At 42.5% G+C, this 21,491-nt stretch overlaps 1 protein-coding gene across 3 annotated transcripts in view; it reads left to right on the plus strand.

Moving 5' to 3' along the window:
* Positions 1-15,478, plus strand: part of CDC25A (cell division cycle 25A) — a 37,575-nt gene extending 22,097 nt beyond the window's left edge. For 2 of the 3 annotated variants that reach the window (XM_039368779.1, XM_039368780.1), the window contains exons 9-15: positions 1,868-2,023; positions 6,157-6,234; positions 7,220-7,282; positions 8,878-8,976; positions 10,995-11,128; positions 11,360-11,471; positions 13,063-15,478. In XM_039368779.1, the coding sequence (XP_039224713.1) occupies positions 1,868-2,023; positions 6,157-6,234; positions 7,220-7,282; positions 8,878-8,976; positions 10,995-11,128; positions 11,360-11,471; positions 13,063-13,203 (783 nt within the window). In that variant the 3' untranslated portion in view covers positions 13,204-15,478. The remainder of the gene's footprint in view (positions 1-1,867; positions 2,024-6,156; positions 6,235-7,219; positions 7,283-8,877; positions 8,977-10,994; positions 11,129-11,359; positions 11,472-13,062) is intronic. The other variant, XM_039368781.1, reaches the window with a different exon arrangement.
* Positions 15,479-21,491: the final 6,013 nt, after the last annotated feature.

The raw sequence follows: 21,491 nt of genomic DNA on the forward strand, positions 1-21,491 counted from the left end.
TTTCTATACGCTATTCTATTTTAATTTATATTCTATTCAATTCTATTTTCTATATTCTAATCTAATTTCTATATTCTATTCTATTCTAATTTCTATATGCTATTCTTTTCTAATTTCTATATTCTAATCTAATTTCTATATTCTAATCTAATTTCTATATTCTAATCTAATTTCTATATTCTAATCTAATTTCCATATTCTATTCTATTCTAATTTCTATATGCTATTCTTTTCTAATTTCTATATTCTAATCTTTCTATATTCTAATCTAATTTCTATATGCTATTCTTTTCTAATTTCTATATTCTAATCTTTCTATATTCTAATCTAATTTCTATATTCTATTCTATTCTAATTTCTATACGCTATTCTATTTTAATTTATATTCTATTCAATTCTATTTTCTATATTCTAATCTAATTTCTATATTCTATTCTTTTCTAATTTCTATATGCTATTCTTTTCTAATTTCTATATTCTAATCTTTCTATATTCTAATCTAATTTCTATATTCTATTCTATTCTAATTTCTATATGCTATTCTATTTTAATTTATATTCTATTCAATTCTATTTTCTATATTCTAATCTAATTTCTATATTCTATTCTTTTCTAATTTCTATATGCTATTCTTTTCTAATTTCTATATTCTAATCTTTCTATATTCTAATCTAATTTCTATATTCTATTCTATTCTAATTTCTATATGCTATTCTATTTTAATTTATATTCTATTCAATTCTATTTTCTATATTCTAATCTAATTTCTATATTCTATTCTAATTTCTATATGCTATTCTTTTCTAATTTCTATATTCTAATCTTTCTATATTCTAATCTAATTTCTATATTCTATTCTATTCTAATTTCTATATGCTATTCTATTTTAATTTATATTCTATTCAATTCTATTTTCTATATTCTAATCTAATTTCTATATTCTATTCTTTTCTAATTTCTATATGCTATTCTTTTCTAATTTCTATATTCTAATCTTTCTATATTCTAATCTAATTTCTATATTCTATTCTATTCTAATTTCTATATGCTATTCTATTTTAATTTATATTCTATTCAATTCTATTTTCTATATTCTAATCTAATTTCTATATTCTATTCTTTTCTAATTTCTATATGCTATTCTTTTCTAATTTCTATATTCTAATCTTTCTATATTCTAATCTAATTTCTATATTCTATTCTATTCTAATTTCTATATGCTATTCTATTTTAATTTATATTCTATTCAATTCTATTTTCTATATTCTAATCTAATTTCTATATTCTATTCTATTCTAATTTCTATATGCTATTCTATTCTAATTTCTATATTCTAATTTCTATATGCTATTCTATTCTAATTTCTATATACTAATCTAATTCCTGTTCTATTCTATTCTAATTTCTATATTCTATTCTATATTCTATTCTTATTCTATTAATTTCTATATTCTGTTTTATTCTATTCTATTAATTTCTCTGTTCTATTCTATATTCTATATAGTCTAGTCTAGTATGTTCTATTCTATTTATTGTTTTCTTTTATTTTATTTTCTAATGTTCCTTTGTAGGATTCAAGCTTCCTTTCCATTCCCTTCACCTTCCTTTCTTCCTCCCTCCCTCCCTCCTCCCTCTTTCTCCTTCGTTTTTCCCTTTTCTTCCCTTTCCCTTTCCTTCTTCTCTTCCCCTTCCTTTCCCCCTTCGTTCCCTTTCCTTCTTCCCTTCCCTTCCCTTCCCTTTTGAAATCGTACATTGCCGCCTACTCGCCCATCGCGACTCCAGGCGGCTTCCACAAACGCCATCTAAAAATAATAATAGTAATAATAATAATAATATGACGGGGGCTTTGGCTTTGGCTTCCACCCAGAGCCAGCCTCCCCAATTGGGCAGCGCAGAGAAGGCCACGGGCAGCCAGACTAGGACGACCCACAAACGGACGGAGAAGGCCGCCGAAGAGAGCCTCGTCCCGGCCTTCAGCAAACGGCGGAGGAACACCCACACGGGACTCGCCGAAGAAGCCACGGTTGGTAGCCGGACGCAAAGACATCCCCCCCCCCTCCGATTTGCCCCGGACCGCCGAACCACAGGGACGGCGCTCGCTTGCTCTGCGAAGCGTCCCCTTCAATCTTCTGTAGAAGCCTTTTGTAGGAGCGGTGTGGGGGGGTGACACATCGAGGAAGAGGAAGAGCGATAATTAAAGAGGGACGGCAGATTAAAAAACGTATGAAGCGCGGTGGAGGGAATGGGGTCTGTTTAGCCTAGCACAGTGGTTCTCCACCTGTGGGTCGGGACCCCATTTGGGGTCGAACGACCATTTCACGGGGGTCGCCAAACAACGCAGTCCGCCATTTTTCCCCCCCCCCCTTTTCCTTAGCTGTGCTCCTCCCTTTTATTCTATTGGCTTTTGAAAGCCAATGGAAGAGACTCTCTTGAATAGAGTCTAATTCGATTGGCTTTCCAAAGCCAATAGGAATGGTCCAGGCTGTCTCTGCCCTGCTGAGCCCGCCAAAAGTCCCGTTTTGCAAACGGTGCTGCACCAGTTGAATAGTCCTCGACTTACGACCGGTGGAGTAGTCCTCGACTTACGACCGGTTGGGGGTCGGGGCATTAAAAAGGTTGAGAACCACTGGCCTAGCAAAAAGAAGGACTTTGAGAAGGGGGGGTCCTCCCACATTGGGGAGGGCTGCCCCAAAGAAAAGGAGTGGGCATGCGTGCGCACACGTGTGTGCGTGAAACTATATTCTGGAGCCCTGGAAGGAAGGAGAAGAAGCCGCAAAGATGATCAGGGGACCAGAGGCGAAAGCATACAAGGAACGGTGGCTGGAGTTGGGTCTGTCTAGTTCAGTGGTTCTCAACCTTTTTAATGCTGCGACCCCCCAACCGGTCGTAAGTCGAGGACTACTCAACCGGTCATAAGTCAAGGACTACTCAACTGGTGCAGCACCATTTGCAGAATGGGACTTTTGGAGGGCTCAGCAGGGCAGAGACAGCCTGGACAATTCCTAATCAAGAGAGTCTCTTCTATTGGCTTTCAACAGCCCATAGAATAAAAGGGAGTAGCCCAGCTAAGGAAAAGGGGGGAAAAAATGGCGGACTGCGTTGTTTGGGGACCGCCGTGAAATGGTCGTTCCACCCCAAATGGGGTCCCGACCCACAGGTGGAGAACCACTGATCTAGTTTAAGGAAGAGAAGGATGAGGGGGCACAGGATAGCAGGCTTCTAGCATCTCAGGGGCTGCCCCAAAGAAGAGGGAGTCAAGCTCTTCTCCAAAGCGCCCGAAGGCAGGACGAGAAACAACGGAGGGTAACTCCTCAAGGAGAGAAGCAACCTAGAACGAAGGAGGGATTTCCTAAGAGTGAGGACAATTTAATCGGTGGAACTCCAGGCCACCAGACGTTTGTGGGGGCTTCGTCGCTGAAGGGGTTGAAGAAGAAGAGATCGGACGGACGTTTGTCTCAAATGGGATAGGATCTCTCCTGCTTGAGCAGGCGGGTTGGACTGGATGACCTCCAAGGTCCCTTCCGATTCTGTGATTCTGTCAGGATCTCCTGCCTGAGCAGGGGGTTGGACTAGATGACCTCCAGGGCACCTTCCAACTCTTGTCATTCTGTGATCCCTGTCAGGGTCTCCTGCCTAAGCAGGGGGCTGGACTAGATGATCTCCAGGCTCCCTTCTAACTCTGTCCTTCTCTAATTCTGTCAGGGTCTCCTGCTTGAGCAGGGGGTAGGGCTAGATGACCTCCAGGGTCCCTTCTAACTCTGTCCTTCTCTGATTCTGTCAAGGTCTCCTGCTTGAGCAGGGGGCTGGACTAGATGACCTCCAGGCTCCCTTCTAACTCTGTCCTCTGATTCTGTCAGGGTCTCCTGCTTGAGCAGGAGGTTGGGCTAGATGACCTCCAGGGTCCCTTCTGTCCTTCTCTAATTTTGTCAAGGTTTCCTGCTTGAGCAGAGGGCTGGACTAGATGACCTCCAGGCTCCCTTCTAACTGTCCTTCTCTAATTCTGTCAGAGTCTCCTGTTGAGCAGGGGGTTGGACTAGATGACCTCCAGGCTCCCTTCTAACTCTGTCCTTCTCTGATTCTGTCAGGGTCTCCTGCCTGAGCAGGGGGTAGGGCTAGATGACCTCCAGGGTCCCTTCTAACTCTCCTCTGATTCTGTCAGGGTCTTCTGTTGAGCAGGGGGCTGGACTAGATGACCTCCAGGCTCCCTTCTAACTCTCCTCTGATTCTGTCAGGGTCTCCTGCTTGAGCAGGGGGCTGGACTAGATGACCTCCAGGCTCCCTTCTAACTCTGTCCTTCTCTGATTCTGTCAGGGTCTCCTGCCTGAGCAGGGGGTTGGACTAGATGACCTCCAGGCTCCCTTCTAAGTCTGTCCTCTGATTCTGTCAGGGACTCCTGCCTGAGCAGGGGGCTGGACTAGATGACCTCCAGGCTCCCTTCTAACTCTGGTCTTCTCTGATTCTGTCAGGGTCTCTTGCCTGAGCAGGGGGTAGGGCTAGATGACTTCCAGGGTTCCTTCCAACTCTGTCCTCCTCTGATTCTGTCAGGATCTCCTGCCTGAGCAGGGGGTTGGACTAGATGACCTCCAGGGTCCCTTCTAACTCTCCTCTGATTCTGTCAGGGTCTTCTGTTGAGCAGGGGGCTGGACTAGATGACCTCCAGGCTCCCTTCTAACTCTCCTCTGATTCTGTCAGGGTCTCCTGCTTGAGCAGGGGGCTGGACTAGATGACCTCCAGGCTCCCTTCTAACTCTGTCCTCTGATTCTGTCAGGGTCTCCTGCTTGAGCTGGGGGCTGGACTAGATGACCTCCAGGCTCCCTTCTAACTCTGTCCTTCTCTGGTTCCGTCAGGGTCTCCTGCCTGAGCAGGAGGTTGGACTGGAAGACCTCTAAGGTCCCTTCCAGCTGTTACTTGCTCTGCCAGGGGTAGGGAGAAGGCTGAATGGGAATAGAAGAGGCAGAGCCAGTCAAATGATGGGTGGAGGTTTGAAGGGGGGGGGAGAGGAGAGGAGGAGAATGCAACTACTCCTCTATTTAGAAATCATACGTTGAGATAAGAAGCCTGAAAAATGTGACTTGGGACCAGTTTTCACACAGAGAGATGATGGATGGATGGATGGAGGGAGAGAGAGAGAGGGGGGGGAGAGGGAGAGAGAGAGAGATATGCTAGGGATAGGTAATACAGACAGACAGACAGACATGGAGAAAGGGAGAGGGGGGAATAGAGACAGATGATAGAGATGATATGGATAGGGAGATAGACTGATATGAATGGATGGATAAATGATAGATAGATAGGACAGAGGGTGGGTAGGTAGGGATAGATAGATAGATAGATAGATAGATAGATAGATAGATAGATAGATAGGAAGGACAGACATAGGGTAGATAGATAGGACAGAGATAGGATATGGATGGATGGATGAATAGATAGATAGATTGGACAGACAGAGAGGACAGAGATAGGATATGGATGGATGGATAGATAGATAGGACAGAGAGATAGGATATGGATGGATGGATGGATGAATAGATAGATAGATTGGACAGACAGATAGGACAGAGATAGGATATGGATGGATAGAGAGATAGGATATGGATGGATGGATAGATAGATAGGACAGAGAGATAGGATATGGATAGAGAGATAGGACAGAGAGATAGGATATGGATGGATGGATGGATGGATGGATAGATAGATAGGACAGAGAGGATATGGATGGATGGATAGAGGGATAGATAGATAGGACAGAGAGATAGGATATGGATGGATGGATGGAGGGATAGATAGATAGGACAGAGAGATAGGATATGGATGGATGGATGGATGGATAGAGAGATAGGACAAACAGATAGGATATGGATGGAAGGATAGATAGATAGATAGATAGATAGGACAGACATAGGGTAGATAGATAGGACAGAGATGGATGGATAGAGAGATAGGACAGAGAACTAGGATAGGATAGGACAGACAGACCAGATAGATAGATAGGACAGATAGGATAGATAGACAGACAGTTGAAGTCCCCAAGACATAAAAGGGCCCAGTTTGAAGAACCCCTGCTATAGAATATCGAACAGAATGAAAAACAGGCTCTGCTTTCAGCTGCTTAACTTTCCTTTCCTTCCCTTTCCTGGTTGATTTCATCCGTGGCAGAGTCCCTCCTCTTCCTCTTTGGAGATCGGCAACGTTTTGGACCGGGACCAGAGAGACCTGATTGGAGATTTCTCAAAGGTAAAAAAAATTGCTCCCTTTCCTTGCTTTCTCCCGAACCTCTCAAACTTGTCCGAGTTGCTCGGAAAATAATAATAATAACGATGATGATGATGATGACGACGACTCGATAGGTAGACAAAATGCCAAATCCAGTCTGAACATCTGGCTGTGCGATGATCCATAATAATAATAACAACAACAACAACAACAAAATACAAAGACCTACAAATAGAAATAGAAAGACTGTGGCAAAGGCAAGCAAGGGTAGGACCAATAGTCATAGGCTCCTTGGGTGCAATCCCAAAATAACTGGAGCACCACTTGAACACCATTATCGGCATTGACAAATTCGCTATTAGTCAATTGCAAAAGGCAGCCTTACTAGGAACTGCTTCCATCCTGCGACGATACCTGTAATACCATCAAACATCCACATCTGCCTATCCCAGGTCCTGGGTAAGGATTCGATGGGTAGACAAAATGCCAAATCCAGTCTGAACATCTGGCTGACTGTGATGTCCATAATAATAATCATCATCATCATCATAATCATCATCATCAAACATCCACATCTGCCTATCCCAGGTCCTGGGTAAGGACTCGATAGGTAGACAAAAGGCCAAATCCAGTCTGAACATCTGGCTGACTGTGCGATGATCCATATTATTATTATTATTATTATTATTATTATTATTATTATTATATAATAATAATATCTGCCTATCCCAGGTCCTGGGTAAGGACTCGATAGGTAGACAAAAGGCCAAATCCCGTCTGAACATCTGACTGACTGTGCGATGATCAATCAATCAATAATAATAATAAAGAACTGGCCTCTTTGCAGCCTGCGCCAGGCAGGGTCTGTCTGTGTTTTCCCTCCAAGCGGTTATTTTATTTATTTATTTATTTATTTACTTATGCGTGTATTTATTTTGTTGTATCTGTGTTTCCCTCCAAGCAACAATTTATCTATTTATTTATTTATTTTGTCGTGTCTCGGCAGGCTTACCTGTTCCACACCGTCGACGGCAAACACCAGGATCTGAAATACATCGATCCGGAAATGGTACGGGGACGCCTGGGATTCTAGGCAACGTGTTTCTTGACTTTTCTTGGCTCTTTTTAAAAAAAAAAAAAAAAAAGGAAGGAAGGCGGTCGCCCGGATCCGGCTGCGTTCGTTTCCCCTAATTAAGTTAATTTGATGAAATGGAGAACACGATAATATTTTGAGGGGGGCGGTGGTAGAGAAGAGGGGGGGGGAAAGCCAAATTTGGGTAGGTCTTAGTTTGAGGGAAAGAAGGAGTGGGGTGACAACATAGCCCTGTTCCGATGTTTGTGGGTCGGCCCCAAAGGATGGCGAGCGTGCGGGTGTGTGTGTGTGTGTGTGTGTGTGTGTGATTTTCCAAAAGCACCTGAAGGCCAGACAAGGAACAAGGGATGGAAGCTGATCAACGGAGAGATTCAACCTAGAAATAGGGGGAGCTTTTCTGAAAGGGACGGCAATTAACCAGGGGAACTGCTTGCCACAAGACGTTGTTGGTGCTCCGTCGCTGGAGGTTTTTTTCAGAAGTGACTGGATGGGTCACTGTCTGAAATGGTAGAGGGCCTCCCGCTCGAGCAGGGGGCTGGACTAGATGACCTCCAAGGTCCCTTCCAACTCTTGTTATTCTGTGAGGGTCTCCTGGCTTGAGCTGGCGGTTGGACTAGATGACCTCCAAGGTCCCTTCCAACTCTGTGATTCTGTTGGGATCTCCTGCTCGAGCTGGGGGTTGGACTAGATGCCCTCCAAGGTCCCTTCCTAGTCTCATTGTTTTGTAAGGGTCTCCTGCTTGAGCAGGGGGTTGGATTAGATGCCCTCCGAGGTCCCTTCCTAGTCTACTGTTTTGTAAGGGAGTCTTGCTTGAGCAGGGGGTTGGACTAGATGCCCTCCGAGGTCCCTTCCAACTCAATCTATTCTGTGAGGATCTCCTGCTGGACTGAGCAGGGGGTTGGACTAGATGACCTCCAAGGTCCCTTCCTAGTCTATTGTTTTGTAAGGGTCTCCTGCTTGAGCAGGGGGTTGGATTAGATGCCCTCCGAGGTCCCTTCCTAGTCTACTGTTTTGTAAGGGAGTCTTGCTTGAGCAGGGGGTTGGACTAGATGCCCTCCGAGGTCCCTTCCAACTCAATCTATTCTCCAAGGTGAGGATGGACTGACCTCCAAGGCTCGAGCTGGGGGTTGGACTAGATGACCTCCAAGGTCCCTTCCTAGTCTATTTTGTAAGGGTCTCCTGCTCGAGCAGGGGGTTGGATTAGATGCCCTCCGAGGTCCCTTCCAACTCAATCTATTCTGTGAGGATCTCCTGCTCGAGCTGGGGGTTGGACTAGATGACCTCCAAGGTCCCTTCCTAGTCTATTGTTTTGTAAGGGAGGCTTGCTTGAGCAGGGGGGTTGGACTAGATGCCCTCCGAGGTCCCTTCCAACTCCAATCTATTCTGTGAGGGTCTCCTGCTCGAGCTGGGGGTTGGACTAGATGACCTCCGAGGTCCCTTCCAACTTGGCGATTGCAACTTGAAATCCCAAGTTAATTTGGCCTCCCTCGGTTCAAAGCTGTCTCTAACCCTTTTCTTCTTTCTTTCTTTCTTTCTTTCTTTCTTTCTTTCTTTCTCTCTTTTCTTCGCAGATCGTGGCCGTCCTGAACGGCAGCTTCTCCCTCTCCCTGAAACGGTGTCTGATCATCGACTGCCGGTTTCCCTATGAGTACGAAGGGGGTCACATCAAGGTAAAAAAAAAAGGGGGGGGAGGCACTGGAGCTCAGCCCCAAGGATTCAGCCTCTGGAACGAGGAGGGGTGGGGAGCCGGCTCTTTTGGCCAAATGCGGCCCATCGGTTGCTACCAGCCAGCTGTGGCTGTGGTGTCTTGTAGATGCTCTTCACAGACGAAGCCGGACTCCGTTGTCCCATTCGGTTATTTTCTCCCAGGTGAAGTCTCTGTCTCTATCTATATCTCTATATCTCTTTCTATGTATTTCTATATCTGTTTCTCTATCCATCCATCCATTTATCTTTATCTACCTACCTACCTACCTATCTCTTTCTCTCTCTCTGTCTTATCTGTCTGATCTATCTCTCTCTATCTGTCTCTTCTATCTATCTATCATCTCTCTTTCTTTATATATATCTATATCTATATATATACCTATCTACTTACCTACCTACCTACCTACCTACCTACCTACCTATCTATCTATCTATTTCTTTCTCTCTGTCCTATCTGTCTGATCTCTCTCTATCTGTCTTCTATCTATCATCTCTCTTTATATATCTCTGTCTGTCTGTCTATCTATCTATCTATCTATCTATATCTGTATATCTATGTATCTCTATATCTGTTTCTCTATCCATCCATCCATTTATCTTTATCTACCTACCTACCTACCTACTTATCTCTTTCTCTCTGTGTTATCTGTCTGATCTATCTCTCTCTATCTGTCTCTTCTATCTATCTATCATCTCTCTTTCTTTATATATCTCTATATCTATATATATACCTATCTACCTACCTATCTATCTATTTCTTTCTCTCTGTCCTATCTGTCTGATCTATCTCTATCTGTCTCTTCTATCTATCATCTCTCTTTCTTTATATATCTCTGTCTGTCTATCTATCTATCTATCTATCTATATCTTTCTATGTATCTCTATATCTTTCTTTGTATCTCTATATCTCTATCTTTCTATATATCTATATCTGTTTATCTATCTATCTATCTATCTATCTCTTTCTCTCTGTGTGTCCTATCCATCTGTCTGTCTGATCTATCTCTATCTATCTATGTATCTCTATATCTGTTTATCCATCCATCTATCTATACCTATCTATCTATCTCTCTTTCTCTCCGTCCTATCTTTCTGATCTATCTCTATCTCTGTCTCTTCTATCTATCATCTCTTTCTTTATATATCTGTATCTCTTTCTATCTATATCTCTATATCACCTACCATCTATCTATATCTCTATCTTTCTATCTATCTCTATATCTGTTTGTCTATATCATCTATCTATGTATATCTATATCTCTCTATATCTATCTCTATATCATCTATATATCTATCTATATCTCTATATTTCTTTGTCTATCTGTATATCATCTATGTATCTATATATCTTTCTGTATAGCTATCTATATCTATATATCTGTTTGTTTGTTTGTTTGTCTATCATCTACCATCTCTCTTATCCATCTCCATATTTATCTGTCGTTAGCTATCCATCAATCCATCCATCCATCCAACTATCATATCTATCTGTCTGTCTATTTATCCCTATCTCCATATCTGTCTGACTACCTCTATGTCTATCTGCCTGCCCAACCCCCTCTCCTCTCATCTGTCTGTCTATCTGTCTGTCTGTCTATCTATCTATCTATCTATCTATCTATCTATCTATCTATCTATCTATCTATCTATCTATCTATCTCACCTGTCTGCGTGTCTATCTTCTCTGTCTGTCTCTATGTCTGACTATCTGTCTCTCATCTCTATCTTTGTTTGCTTATCTATCTCTATGTCATCTGTCTGTCTGTCTAGCGTATACATGTATGTAGTCCAAGGGTCGCTTTTTTGAAGCCACGGCCAGCCTCGAAATCTCAACCCCTCAAAACAGCCCCAAAGGGCCCCGGGTGTGGCCAACTTCCGTCGCCGATCAGCTCGCCTTCGACGTTGTGCTGTCGTGGCGAAAAGCCACACTCGCAAACCGTCTCCTTTTTTTTCCGACCACTCCCTCCGCTCCTCTCTCCAGGGCGCTGTCAACCTCCCCCTGGAGGAAGACGTGGAAGACTTTCTGCTGAAGACGCCCATCGCGTCCTCCTCCGGCGGCCGGCGGGTGGTGGTGGTCTTCCACTGCGAGTTCTCCTCCGAGCGGGCCCCCCGCATGTAAGTACCCCGAAGACCATGCTCCTCCGCCTCTGCGAAGAAGAAGAAGGCTGGCGGGCCGCTTGAGCCGAGGAAGGGCCTCCTGTGGGCTTGAATTCGATCCCGCTCCTCTTCCTCCTTTGCTCCGGTTTCTGCCCGAAAGATCTTCTCGGCTGTCGCCACCATCCATGTCTGTCTGTCTGTCTGTCAAGAGCGAGGGGCTTTGTTTGATCTCTTCCTCCCCCCTGTCAGGTGCCGATTTGTCCGGGAACGAGACCGGCTTGGCAACCAGTATCCCAGCCTGCACTACCCAGAGCTCTACATCCTCAAAGGGGGTTACAAGGACTTCTTTCTGAAATGCAAGGTAGGAAATATAAATCTCTCTCTTTCTCTCTCTCTCTCTATCTATCTCTATCTCTCTATCTCCTTCCCTCCCTCCCTCTCTCCAGATAGGTAGGTAGGTAGGTAGGTAGGTAGGTAGGTAGGTAGGTAGGTAGGTAGATAGATAGATAGATAGATAGATAGATAGATAGATAGATAGATAGATAGATAGATAGATAGATAGATAGATAGATAGATAGATAGATAGATAGATAGATAGATAGATAGATGTAGATAGATAGATAGATAGATGTAGATAGATATATGTAGATAGATAGATAGATAGATGTAGATAGATATATAGATAGATAGATAGATAGATAGATGTAGATAGATAGATAGATAGATAGATAGATAGATAGATAGATAGATAGATAGATAGATAGGTAGATATGTAGATACATATAGATATGGATGGATAGATATATAGATAGCTAGATCGAGAGAATTAGATATATATATTTAGATATATATAGAGAGATACCGTATATGCCGCAGTATTAGGTGACCCGGCGTATAAGACGACCCCCGTCTTTATAGCCGGGCCGCATTCCTAGAACGTCGTCTTATACGCCGGAAACTACCAATATTTTCGGCGTATAAGACAACCCCCGTCTTTGGTGCCGATTTCAGCGCTTGCGGAAGTCGTCTTATACGCCGGCATTTACGGTATATAGACAGACAGATAGATCTATATCTATATATATCTATCTGTATCTATATATATCTATAGGCAGGCAGGTGATAGATAGAGAAGAGATAGACAGGTGAGATAGACAGGTGATAGAGAGATATAGAGATAGAGATAGGATACATAGAGATAGATAATTAGAGAGAGAGGATAGATATAGATAGATAGATCTATCTAAATAGAGATAGAGATAGATATATCTATAGATAGAAAGATAGATAGACAGATATAGATAAGATATATCTATAGGTAGATAGAGATAGATAGATATAGACAGACAGACAGATAGATAGATAGATATAGAAAGATAGATATAGGATAGATAGATAATTAGATAGATAGATAATTAATTAGATAGATAGATAGATAGATAGATAGATAGATAGATAGATAGATAGATAGATATAAGATAGATACATAGATAGATATAAATATAGAAAGAAACATAGATATAGGATAGATAGATAATTAGATAGAGAGATAGAGATAGGATAGATAGATAGATGGAGAGATAGATATAAATATAAATATAAATAGCGAGAGAGAGCCTGTGGCTTAGAGGTTATAACAACTGCCTAACATGCAGATAGCCCAGGTTCGAATCTCAGAAGAGTAAGTCTGGCTGAAGAGAGTTAAAGGAACTCAAAATAGCTATACCAGTTCTCTCTTTATTCTTTGTTAGCAACGTGTGTGTGTGTGTGTGTGTGTGTGTGTGTGTGTGTGTATTTGTTTTCTGATGTTTTCGCGGGTGTTTGTATGTAGGTCTTTAGTTATTCGGGTTTTCTCCCGCATAAAATTCCAATTTTACGCGGGAGAAAATCCGAATAACCAAAGACCTACATACATACATACATACATACATACATACATATTTGCTTTCCAGCCCTACTGCGAGCCCCAGAGCTACCGCCCGATGCACCACAAGGACTTCAAGGACGACCTCCGCAGGTTTCGCACGCGGAGCCGCACCTGGGCGGGCGAGAAGAGCAAACGAGAGCACTACAGCCGCTTGAAGAAGCTTTGAGGGGGGGGCCTCGCGTGTTCCAAAGGACACGTGGGGGGGGGCGGACGCCCATTTTGGGGTGGGCAGGTCAGATCCGTTCCCCTCGAGCCGAAGGAGAACGCCGACCCTGGCAGGTAGGACGGTTAGCGTCCTAGCCACGAATCGGGGCCTTTTCTTGACGTGTTTCGAGACCACGCGTGGGAAAAGGTGTGGTCTTAAAATGAATTTTTGAAAATGGTGCTTTTTTTATTTTTTTAATCTTTATCTATCTGTATTTTTAATAGAGTCTGATGAAGCTAAAGGCCTTCCCCACCCCGTATAAGCCGAGTTCGGTTTTCCAATAACTAGCATCGGTTTTAACTGCACAAGAAGTGGTTTAGCTCCACGAGAAGTGGGTTAGCTGCCATTGCAGACCAGCTTCAAACTGTGGTTAAGCTGCGGATTAATTCAGGATCCCCAAAAAGTTATTTAGAAAAAGAGAAAAAGGGGGTGGGAGGAAAAAAAACAGCAGGAATTGAACGATTTTGAAGGAAACCTTGGCATAAGCCAACATCGGAGGCAGAAGCCGGATGCTGGCTTGGAAATCTTGCTTTGTTTTGTCTGGGTGTGGGGGGTGGATATCTATCCAGTTTTGTGTAACGCTAAACCAGAGTTTTGTGTAATATTAAACCAGAGTTTTGTGTAACACTAAGCCACAATTCAGACAAGCTCAAGCTGTGGTTAAGCTCCTAATTGAGACAAACCCAAGTTTGTCCCAAACTATGGCTAATCCAAGTGGAAATCTTGCTTTTTTTGTTTTTTTCCTGTGTGGGCATGCATCCATATTTTGTGTTCACATTAAACCAGAGATGTCTATTCTAACTGCAATTCAGACAAACTAAGCTAATTTAGGATCCATCTGGAAGTTAACTCTAGTTTGTCGCAAACTCTGGTTTAAGCGAAATAGGATACTAGCCTGGAAATCTTGATTTTGATGTATATGTCTCCACGTTTTGCGTTACACTAAATCAGAGATTGCTACTCTTAAGCACAATTCAGACAAGCTCCATCTGTGGTTAAGGTCCCAACTCAGGATCCACCTGGAAGTTAACTCTAGTTTGTCGCAAACTCTGGTTTAAGCCAAACAGGATACTAGCCTGGAAATCTTGGTTTGGATGTGTTGGTATGTCTCCGCGTTTTGTGTTATGCTAAATCAGAGATTGCTACTATTAAGTACAGTTCAGACAAGCTTCAACTGTGGTTAAGGTCCCAACTCAGGATCCACCTGGAAGTTAACTCTAGTTTGTCGCAAACTCTGGTTTAAGCCAAACAGGGTGCTAGCCTGGAAATCTAGGGTTTTTTGTCTGTGGGTATGTGTCTAGGTTTTGAGTAACGCTAAACCAGAGCTTGCTACTCTAACCGCAGTTCAGACAAGCTCCAACTGTGGTTAAGCTCCTCATTCAGGATTTGTATCCAAGTTAATTCTAGTTTGTGTCAAACTCTGGTTAAGCCAAGCCTGGGAAATCTTCCTTTTTTTTTGAGTGTGAGTATGTAGCCCCCGTTTTGTGTAACACGAAACCAGAGGATGCTACTCTAACTGCAATTTGGAGCACCTCAAGTGGTGGCTTAGCTCATTCAGGATCCACATGTAAGGCAAACCCTGGTTTGTCACAAACTTTGGTTAAGCCACGTTGGCTTGAGATTGCTGCACATATCAAACTGAGATGACTCTTCTGCGGCAGCTAAGGAGAAACTGGCATCAACCTCTTGATTCCAAGGAAAGTACAAGCCCCAGGCCTTTCTGGGACGCTTTCAATGATGGCTTAGCGTTACACGTGTAAACTGGGCACCCGTATCAGTATTAAAAATCCTAATTTTTTTCAGGAGGGGTATTGTGTAAGTGTCCACTTTGTCGCCTTTTGCATTTGATGTCTGCGTCAGGCCCGGAAGGGGGGGCACAAAAATGCTACCTCGGTTTATTTCAAGCCAGCAATGCTGGTTTGTTCTCCGGATGCCGGAGAGGGCTGCCCGAAATCTCTCCAGCCGACCCGGGTGGAATTTGCAAAGAAGCTTGCTTGTGTCTTGTAAAAAAAGAGGCCCCGGACCGACTTCCTGGGCGGATGAGGGAAGGCGTATGGTTTGTGTAGTCCTCGCAATTTGGCTCTGGCTGCCTCGGAGCGTTTGCACAAACGAGGGAAAAATAATGTGCTTTTAATGTCTTGTAAATAGTCTTCGGGGTGGGGGGAATTGGAAAGGACGGGAAGGGTCCGAAAAGATTTTTTTTTGTGCAAATAAATTGCCCTTGGTTTCAAAGCTGGCTGGTGTGTTGTTGTTTTTTTTCTTCCTTTCCCTATTCTGTTTTGTTGTTCTGTTCTTCCATTTCATATTTTCTATTCTATTCTGTTCTCTATTCTATTCTACTCTACTCTATTCCATTCCTTATTCTGCATTCTATTCTATTCTGCATTCTATTCTGTTCTATTCCACATTCTATTCTATTTTTTGTATTCTACATTGTATTCTATTCTGCATTCTATTCTGTTGTATTCTGCATTCTATTCTGCACTCTATTCTGTTCTATTCTGCATTCTATTCTATTTTTTATATCCTATATTCTATATTTTATTCTATTCAATTTCTATTCTGCATTCTATTTATGTTCTATATTCTATTCTGCTGTTCTATTTTTTATATTCTATATTTTGTTATTCTATTCTGTTCTCTATTCTGCGTTCTATTCTGTATTTTATATTTATATTCTATATTCTGCTATTCTCTTCTGCATTCTATTTTTTATCCTCTATATTCTATATTCGGTTATTCTATTCTCTATTCTGCATTCTCTTCTATATTTTACATTTATATTCTATATTGTATATTCTATTCTGTTCTCTATTCCTATTCTAGTCTATTCTTCATTCCATTCTGTTCCATTATTTTATTTTAAATTTTATTTTATTTATTTTATTCCATTCCATTGTTCTATTCTACTCTATTGTGTTCTATTCTTTATTACATTCCATTATTCTATTCCTATTCTAGTTCTATATTCTATTCTGTCCCATTTTCTCTCCCATCCCATTTTCTGTTCTATTCTACTCTAATTCTATATTTTATTCTTCATTCTATACTGTTCCATTTTATTTTAACATTTTGTATTTTATTTTAAATTTTATTTTAATTCATTCCATTCCATGTTATTTATTCCATTCCACTACTCTACTCCATATATTTTCTATTCTGTTCTGTTCTTCATTCTATTTCATTCCATTCTATCCATTCCATTATTTTAAAATTCATATTTTGTTTTAAATTTTAGTTCATTTTATTCCATTTTATTTTATTGTCTTCCATTATTCTTATTTCGATTGCGTTCCTATTCTCATTCTATTGCATTCCGTTATTTTATATTATTTTATTTTAGTTCATTTCATTCCATTTTGTTTTATTTCTTTTATTTTTTTTCCGTTCCATTACCATTCTATTCCTCCTCTTTGTTTTTTCTTTTATTCTATTTTTATTTATTTTCTTTTTTATTTTATTCTATATACTATTTTTTCTATTTCTATTTATTTTTTATTTTATTTTTCTTTCACTTTTTATTTATTTTTTATATTCTATATACTTTTTAATTCTATTTTTATTTTATTTATTTTCTATTTTCTTTTTATGTTTGATTTTCTTTGATTTATATTTTATTTTTATTCTATTTATATTCTATTTTTTCTATTTATATTGTGTATTTTTTGTCTTATTTTTCTATTTTATTTATTTTCTATTTTCTATATTTATTTTATTCTATTTATATTGTGTATTTTTTATTTGAGTTATTTTTCTATTTTATTTATTTTTTATTTTATTCTATATTATACTTTTATTTTATTCTATTTATATTGTGTATTTTTATTTGAGTCTTATTTTTCTATTTTATTCTATATTTTATTTTCTATTTATATTGTGTATTTTTTATTTGAGTTATTTTTCTATTTTATTTATTTTTTATTTTTTCCATATTATACTTTTATTTCATTCCATTTACTGTATTTTTATTTTTTTTATTAAATCTATTTTTATTCCATTATCCTTCCCTTAATCATCACAGTTCAGCCCAAAATTTCCATTGCGAAACGAAACATTTGCTTACGTGAATTCTGTCCCATTTTATGATCTTTCTAGCCACGTTGCTAAATGAATAGACAAAAAAAATAGAAAAGAACAAAACACAGAATGGAATAGAAAAGGGAATGGAATAGAGAATAGCACAGAACACAATACAGAATAGAATAGAATAGAAGAAAACAGCAGAAAATAGAAGTGAATAGAATACAGAATAGAAAAAGAATGGAAAACAACTGAATGGAATAGAAGAAGAGAAAAAAATAGAGAAGAGAACTGAACAGAATAGCAAAAAAATAGAATACAGAAAAGAAAAGAACTGAACAGAGAATAGAATAGAATAGGAGAATAGGACAGAACAGAAACTAGGACAGTGGAATAAAATCAATGGCTGGAAGAGACCTCAGAGGTCATCCAGTCCAACCCCCTGCTCAAAGCAGGAGACCTTCTATACCAACCACTATTTTTGGAATCTGCTGGATTTACCAGCCTCCTAAGGAGATGGCAGGATCCTCCGAAGCTAGGATGGGCCGGGCTAAATTCCCAAGCCGACATCCTCACGAAGTTGCCAGGAGCTTCCACATGGAAGGAATCTCAAGAGGAATTAACAAGCCTCATTTGCAAAATTATAATTACTCGCTAAGATGGCTTCCTACTAAATCGCCTGAGACCTTTTAAAGTTCTCCTTAAGGCCTGGAGAAGGGCAGGCGAGTAGCTAAGATTACTGCCACTAAAATAGCAAAATGGCTTTGTAGTACTTTGAAAAGGACCCCATAGAGGAAGCTGACCCAATCTCAGATATTTCCGTGTTTTTCAGAGGCTCAAACCCTTGTACACCAGGGTTCATCCAACATGGTCACTTTAAGACAGGTGGGACTTCCACTCCCAGAATCCCCCAGCCGGCATGCTTTAAGAGGGGAGGATTTCCACTCCCAGCATCCCCCAGTTGGCATGCTGTAAGGAAAGGTGGACTTCCACTCCCAGAATCCCCCAGTAGGCATGCTTGAAGAGGGGGGGACTTCAGTTCCCAGAATCCCTCAGCCAGGGTGCTTTAAGAGGGATAGACTTCCACTCCCATAATCCCCCAGCCGGCCTGCTTTAAGAGGGGGGGACTTCCACTCCCAGAATCCCCCAGCCTGCCTGCTTTAAGAGGGGAGGACTTCCACTCCCAGAATCCTTCAGCTGGCCTGCTTTAAGAGGGGGGGATTTCCACTCCCAGAATACCCCAGTTGGCATGCTTTAAGAGGGGGGGACTTCCACTCCCAGAATCCTTCAGCTGGCCTGCTTTAAGAGGGGGGGATTTCCACTCCCAGAATCCCCCAGTTGGCATGCTTTAAGGGGGGGACTTCCACTCCCAGAATCCCCCAGCCGGCCTGCTTTAAGAGGGTTGGACTTCCACTCCCAGAATCCCCCAGCTGGCCTGCTTTAAGAGGGTTGGACTTCCACTCCCAGAATCCCCCAGCAGGCCTGCTTAAAGAGGGGGGGCTTCCACTCCCAGAATCCCCTAGTCGGCGTGCTTTAAGAGGGGGGACTTCCACAAAGGCGGCATGCTTTGTGAACTGCAAAAAATCCACCCCTCTTAAAGCATGCCGGATGGGGAATTCTGGGAGTTGAAATCCCCATGCCTTAAAGTTTGCCCACGCTTTTAGAGAGTACATTTCCTCACCAACCAGTTTGTTTTTTTTCCTATTCACTTTCCGCTGTGTGGGCGGCTGGCTGGACTATAACCTGTTTTTCTCGCCATTTTCTCGTCATGTCTTTCTTTCTTTCTTTCTTTCTTTCTTTCTTTCTTTCTTTCTTTCTTTCTTTCTTTCCTTTTCTTTATTTCTCCCTTCACCCAGCTTCATTCAAATTGAATAAAGTTTCTTTTTGTTCATGAAAAAACAAAACAAAACCCTTTCTTCCTCCTCCTGCTTTACCCCCCCTGAAATCTACTCCGGACTTACTCCAGATTGTCCTCCGGTTTGCAAATCAAGAGGATCTTGTTTCCTCTTTTGGGGAATAGGGGTGGGATCCACCAGATCGTCCCCCTGCCTTGGGGCTGTTTCCTAAACGGAGACAGGATCTCCTGTTCATCTTGGCACGGCCTCGGCCTGCTCACAGAGAGCTGAGTCACGGTATCGAGTTCGGGAAGCGCCAGCTGCTAAAGCTATTCCGATCTGGCAACCGAGAGGAAGCTGCTGCAGGGCAGAGATCAAAAGACTCTTGCTAACCGTCCACAGCCCCAGGGAGAAGGCCCTTGGATCATGCCGGATGGGGATTCTGGGAGTTGAAGTCCACCCATCTTAAAGCCTCCTAGCTGGGGGATTCTGGGAGTTGAAGTCTATCCCTCTTAAAGCATCCTTGCTGGGGGATTCTGGGAGTTGGTCCTCCCCCTCTTAAAGCATGGTGGCTAGGGGATTCTGGGAGTGGAAGTCCACTCCTCTTAAAGCATCCTAGGTGGGGGATTCTGGGAGTTGAAGTCTACCCCTCTTAAAGCATGCCGGCTGGGGGATTCTGGGAGTTGAAGTCTACCCCTCTTAAAGTATCCTGGCTGAGGGATTCTGGGAATTGAAGTCCACACCCATTAAAGCATCCTGGCTGAGGGATTCTGGGAGTTGAAGTTCCCCCCCTCTTAAATCAGGGGACTTGAACCTTGGCCCTATTATGACTTGTGGACGTCAACTCCCAGAATTCCTCAGCCAGGTACGCTCGCTGAGGAATTCTTGGAGTTGACGTCCACAAGTCATAAAAGGGCCAAGTTTGAAGAACCCTGTCTTAAAGCAATCCAACTGGGGGATTCTGGGAATTGAAGTGCACACCCATTAAAGCATGCCGGCTGGGGGATTCTGGGAGTGGAAGTCCCCCCTCTTAAAGCATGCCAGCTGGGGGATCCTGGGAGTTGAAGTCCACCCCTCTTAAAGCATGCCGGCTGGGGGATTCTGGGAGTTGAAGTCCACCCCTCTTAAAGCATGCCGGCTGGGGGATTCTGGGAGTGGAAGTCCTCCCCTCTTAAAGCAGGCCGGCTGGGGGATTCTGGGAGTGGAAGTCCCCCCCCTCTTAAAGCATGCCGGGTGGGGGATTCTGTGAGTTGAAGTCCCCCCTTCTTAAAGCAGGCCGGCTGGGGGATTCTGGGAGTGGAAGTCCCCCCTCTTAAAGCAGGCCGGCTGGGGGATTCTGGGAGTGGAATTCCCCCCTCTTAAAGCAGGCCGGCTGGGGTTTTCTGGGAGTGGAATTTCCCCCTCCTAAAGCATGCCGGCTGGGGGATTCTGGGAGTGGAAGTCCCCCCCTCTTAAAGCATGCTGCCTGGAGGATTCTGGGAATTGAAGTCCAGCCCTCTTAAAGCATGCCTGCTGGGGGATTGTGGGAGATCACCCCTCTTAAAGCCTCCTGGCTGGGGGATTCTGGGAGTTGAAGTCCACCTGTTGCGGAGGTGGAGAAACAACAGCCCGGGAAACCCTTGTGGTTTTGTGTGCAACGGACCAGTACCGACACATTTCTGCTACTTAGTGTGTCTTACTCAGCCGACAAAGCGGAACAGCACGAAAGGAAGAATAAATCCATAAAATCCCCAACTAGAAGCCAGCCAAGGTGCCACCCATCTTGGCTCTCGCGCGTTTGACTTTTTTTAAAAAAAAATTAACGAAAACCACAAGGCTGCCACACGCCAGCTGGGTAACTCTGGGAAGCACAGAGCGTCAAAAATCCACAAGGAACCCCACTACGACAAACACACCCCGCAACACGAAACACAACCACATAGAATCATGAACAGAGTGGGAAGGGACCTCGGTGGTCTTCTAGTCCAACCCCGTTTGAGCAGGAGACCCTTAGAGAATCATGGAATGAGAGAATGGGAAGGTCCTTTGAGGTCATCTAGTCCAGCCCCCTGTTCGAGCAGGAGACCCTTACAAAATCATGGAATAACGGAGTTGGAAGGGGCCTTTGAGGTCATCTAGTCCGACCCCCTGCGCAAGCAGGAGACCCTTACAGAATCATAGAACTATTGAGGTGGAAGTTAGTCCCCTTTGCAAAAATGGGAAGGAGGGAGTAAGAGAGACAGGGTGAGAGAGAGAGAGAGAGAGAGAGAGAGAGAGGAAGAAAGAAGGAGAGAGAGAAAGGAAGGAAGGAAAAAAACAGGGAGACAGAAAGACAGAAAGAAAAAGAAAGTATAAAAGAGAAAGATAAGGAAAGAAAAGAGACACAGAAAGAGAAAGAAAGAGACAGAGAGAAAG

This window comes from Crotalus tigris, unplaced genomic scaffold (genome assembly GCF_016545835.1).
Source record: "Crotalus tigris isolate CLP2741 ecotype Arizona unplaced genomic scaffold, ASM1654583v1 scf7180000020932.1150333, whole genome shotgun sequence".
In the NCBI taxonomy this organism is placed as follows: domain Eukaryota; kingdom Metazoa; phylum Chordata; class Lepidosauria; order Squamata; family Viperidae; genus Crotalus; species Crotalus tigris.